The sequence below is a fragment of the Rhincodon typus genome, unplaced genomic scaffold, assembly GCF_021869965.1.
Source record: "Rhincodon typus isolate 14 unplaced genomic scaffold, sRhiTyp1.1 hic_rhity00003733, whole genome shotgun sequence".
Lineage (NCBI taxonomy): Eukaryota > Metazoa > Chordata > Chondrichthyes > Orectolobiformes > Rhincodontidae > Rhincodon > Rhincodon typus.
Window position 1 is genome coordinate 7,134 of NW_025969371.1, and position 4,813 is coordinate 11,946.

At 49.1% G+C, this 4,813-nt stretch overlaps 1 protein-coding gene across 7 annotated transcripts in view; it reads right to left on the minus strand.

Moving 5' to 3' along the window:
- Positions 1-1,186: 1,186 nt before the first annotated feature.
- The window catches only part of LOC109923481 (zinc finger protein 501-like), a 5,211-nt gene continuing 1,584 nt past the window's right edge, over positions 1,187-4,813 (minus strand). For 3 of the 7 annotated variants that reach the window (XM_048593751.1, XM_048593748.1, XM_048593750.1), the window contains exons 3-4: positions 2,883-3,140; positions 1,187-2,721 (exon numbers count right to left, since the gene is read on the minus strand). In XM_048593751.1, the coding sequence (XP_048449708.1) occupies positions 1,381-2,721; positions 2,883-3,113 (1,572 nt within the window). In that variant the 5' untranslated portion in view covers positions 3,114-3,140 and the 3' untranslated portion in view covers positions 1,187-1,380. Of the gene's footprint in view, positions 2,722-2,882; positions 3,364-3,477; positions 3,832-4,813 lie in introns of those variants that run through there. The other 4 variants (XM_048593752.1, XM_048593753.1, XM_048593747.1 and 1 more) reach the window with 3 other exon arrangements.

Consider the following 4,813-nt stretch of genomic DNA (forward strand, 5'->3'; position numbering starts at 1 on the left):
ACCAGGAATTCAGGCAACATCCTTGAGATCATCAGAAACCTCACTGAGTAAAATAATCTCTCCTCGTCTTCGCCCTGGATTCTTTTCCTGTTGGTTATTTTGGAACTGTGCACTGTGGTCACCAACCATCCCACAGTGGCAAGCATTTCCAACCCAATGTCGATGAAAATTTCCAATAAAGTTCAACCTTCTCCGGTCTAAGAAACTTCTCCAGTCTCTGTGTGGTATGTGTTCAGAAGCTCATTTTGGGACTAAATAGGTGCACAAAAATTGTGGACCCACTCCCTAGGAGCAGGACAGACCTGGGAGTTAGGGATTGGTCTTCCCAATTTTTAACCAGAGGTAAGGCTGGTAGTTTCCTTCCCTAAAGGACGTTAGTGAACCAGATGGGTTTTTCCCCCCAACAATTGACAATTGATTTGTTGCCATGCCAGATTGAATTAATTCCAGATTTCACTTCTTTTTATTGAATTCAAATTCCACCAACTGCTGTGGCAGGTTTTGAACCCAGGTCCCGGGAACATTCCCGGGTCTCTGGGTTAACAGCCCAGCGATAATACCACTAGGCCATCGCTGGGTCACTGATAGGTGAGAGGCAGATAGAGAGAGAATGTTAATGATGTCAGTGGCACAGAGGACCCAGATTCAATTCCATCCTCGGGCGACTGTCTGCGTGCAGTTTGCACGTTCTCCCCCCACTATCTGCGTGGGGTTTTCTCCGGGTGCTCTGGTTTCCTACCACAGTCTTAGGATGTGCAGGTTAGGGGAAATGCAGGGTAACAGGGATAGAGTAGTGGGGGTGGGTACGGGTGGGATGCTCTTCGCAGGGCTGGTACAGACCCGATGGGCCAACTGGCCTCTTTCCACACCGGAGGGATTCTACGACATGGGGAGATTGGACGGTCATTGGAGTTGTGGGAATGGGGTCGAGGGACTGGGGGCCTGATGGACAGGAGACGGGAGACAAACTTGAGAAAGAGGAGGTCGAGAGGAATGAGTGGCCTGGTGAATGGGAAGCAACAGGCCGTGATCAGATCATCTCAACCCTATTTATAATGAATTGCATCAACTCCCCACGCTTACTGTTGGAGGTGTAGTTGCAGGGGAGAGAACAGACCTTCTAAAAAAGTTCTTTCAGGAGAAGTTTTTGCTCTTTCTATCAGATTAAAACGATCTCCACACTATGTTTTAACACAAAGCTGATTTATTTGACTTTAATCCAGATGTTTAAAACTTCCTTTCTTTTTTAACCTCCTCAATGTGATTAATAGCAAAACCCGATCGCTTTAATTACATACAAACTCACTGGTGTTGGCAGATGGGATGACTCGAATGAATCCCTTCCCCCAGTGTGAACTCTCCACTGTCTGGACAAATGAGCTAAGTCTTTTTCTCACACGGAGCGGGTGTATGGTCTCTCCCCAGCGTGAAGCCGCTGGTGTACTGAGAGTTGAGATGATCACCCGAACCCAGCCCCACGATGAGAGCTCCTGAAAGGTCTCTCATCATGTGAATGTGCTGATGGGACATCAGCTCCACGGAATTGCGGTAGCTCTTCCCACAGTCCGGGCACTTGAAAGGTCTCTCCTCGATGTGAACGCGTTGGTGATAGAACAGCCCCCAGCAACTTGTGTAGTGATTCCCGCAGTCTGAGCATTTGAAAGGCCTCTCCTCAGAGTGAACATGTTGGTGGGACTTCAGCTCCACAGGATTCCTGAAGCACTTCCCGCAGTCTGGGCACTTGAAAGATCTTTCTCCGGTGTGGACACGTTGATGACAGGTCAGGCCCCAGGAGCTGGTGTAGCACTTGCCGCAGTCTTGGCATTTGAAAGATCTCTCCGCGGTGTGAACCTGCTGGTGTCTCAGCAGGTTGGACGACCGAGTGAAGCCCCTCCCGCACTCGGAGCAGGAGAATGGTCTCTCCCCCGTATGAACCTGCTGGTGCTCCATGAGGTCAGACGACCGCCTGAAGCCGATCCCACAGTGGGAGCAACTGAAGGGCTTCTCCTCAGAGTGAACACGCTGGTGGGCCATCAGGTCCCTGGCCGTTTTGTAGCACTTGCCACAGCGTGTGCACTTGAAAGGTCTCTCCTCAGAGTGAGAACGCTGATGAGACATCAGGTCCCCGGATGTTTTATAGCATTTTCCACAGTTGGGGCATTTGAAAGGCCTCATGTTCGTGTGGGCGTTCTGATGGGACACCAGGTCCCGGGAGGTTTTGTAGCACTTGCCACAGTCTGGGCACTTGAAAGGTCTCTCGTTCGTGTGAGCTAGTTGGTGGGACATCAGGTCCCCGGAGGTTTTGTAGCATTTTCCGCAGTCTGGGCATTTAAAGGGCCTGTCCGCGGTGTGAACGACCTGGTGTTGCAGCAGGTTAGACGACTGAGTGAAGCCCTTCCCGCACACCGAGCAGGTGAATGGCCTGTTGCCAGTGTGACTGCGCCGATGAGCTTCCAGCTCAGACGGGGAACTGAACTCCTCCCCACAATCCCCACATTTCCCCAGTTTCTCCCCGGTGTGACTGCATTTGTGCTTTGTGAGGTCTGAAGATTGGCTGAAGCCTTGACCACACACGGAACACGTGTATGGTTTCTCTCCACTGTGAACGGTACTCTTCCCTTCCATGTTCAAAATCTGATGACATTCCATTTGTGACAAATTGGACGCCTCCATCAGATCATGGTATGGTGTTTGCTCTGTAAATCCTCCCTCTCTAACACCCTGGGAAATCGATCGTCAAACAACAACAACAACAACAAGAAAAAAAACAAGAGAGTGAGAGCATGAACATGACACTCTGGCATCTACGTGAAGATGGAGAGGGAGAAGGAAAGGCAGGGGCTGGAGGACAGGCATTTTAGACACCAACAACCCGAGCAGACCTTTGGCAGAATTTTCCAACTGTATCGCTGAGAGGGAGCAGGGGATTGCGAGTCGATCTGAATACCATCACCTCCAAGTTCCCTCCAGGTCTCACACACACTTGTCCTGGCTTGCCAGACATCCAGATCCCGAAGGAGCAGAGATTTCCTCCCATTAAATAACGGCAACAATACCAACTCCGCTGCCTCGCCACAGACTCCCTGGCAACTGTCTGAGGCTGAACCAAACATGTTATGACTGCGGTGAGACACTTCATTCTGAAATGAACCACATATCCCCGTCATCACTCAGATTGTCCACTTCCACCTCAATGACATCGTCCAACTCGTATTCTCAGTCCATCTGCTGCTGAAACACTCACCTTTTGTCACTTTTCTTAAAATTCACTCACGGGATGAGAGCGTCACTGGCCAGGCCAGCATGTTTTGCCCATCCCTAATTGCCCAGAGGGCAGTTAAGAGTCAACCACATTGCTGTGGGTCTGGAGTCATAGGTAGGCGAGACCAGGTAAGGATGGCAGTTTCCTTCCCTAAAGGACATTAGTGATTCAGATGGGTTTTTCCAACAATCGACAATGGTTCATGGTCATCATTAAATTCCGGCCATTTGTTGAATTCAAATTCCACCATCTGCCATGGCAGGATTCAAACCCAGGTCCCCAGAACATTACCTGGGTCTCTGGATTAACAGTTCAGCCATAATATCACTACGCCAGTGCCTCCCCTTGAGATCTCTAGAGTTAACTGCCCTAACACAATCTCCACAGTTCTCACAATCCCTGTACATTCTTGTCTAACTTCCTCTGCCTCTATTTATGGATGTATTTGAGCTCTGTTTACTGTTCCATTGTTACTTCCATTGACTGTATCTACTTTTACCACTGTCCATTCCCCCAGCCATTTTTTGCTGCCTTGGTAGGTTTATATTCTCACATCAGCTCCCGTAATGCTGTAAGGGAAGGAGTTACAGGTTATTCAACCACCAAATTAATCCTGAGGTCATTCAAAATGCTGTTGCCTATATGCGTCACTGCACCAAGCCTGAGAATTATAGAATCCCTACCACATGGGCCCATGAGTCCACACCACCTCAACAAAGAATACCCCACTCAGAACCAACTCCCTCCCATTGCTGTAGCCACGCATTAACCATGACTAATCCACCTAGCCTGCACATCCCTGGACACTATGGGGCAATTTACTATGGCCAATCCACCTAATCTGCACATCGTTGGACCATGGGAGGAAACTGGTGCACCTGGAGGAAACCCACGCAGACACGGGGTAAAATGTGCAAATTCCACACAGACAGTCAAGGAACATAGAACATTACAGCGCAGTACAGGCCCTTCGGCCCTCGATGTTGCGCCGACCTGTGAAACCAATCTGAAGCCCATCTAACCTAAACTATTCCATTATCATCCATATGTTTATCCAATGACCATTTAAATGCCCTTAAAGTGGGCGAGTCTACTATTTTTGCAGGCAGGGCATTCCACGCCCTTACTACTCTCTGAGTAAAGAACCTACCTCTGACATCTGTCTTATATCTATCACCCCTCAATTTAAAGCTATGTCCCCTCGTGCTAGCCATCACCATCCGAGGAAAAAGGCTCCCACTGTCCACCCTATCTAATCCTCTGATCATCTTGTATGTCTCTATCAAGTCACCTCTTAACCTTCTTCTCTCTAACGAAAACAGCCTCAAAACCCTCAGCCTTTCCTCATAAGACCTTCCCTCCATACCAGGCAACATCCCAGTAAATCTCCTCTGCACCCTTTCCAATGCTTCCACATCCTTCCTATAATGCGGTGACCAGAACAGTACGCAATACTCCAAGTGCGGCCGCACCAGAGTTTTGTACAGCTGCAACATGACCTCATGGCTCCGAAACTCAATCCCTCTACCAATAAAACCTAACATACTGTAC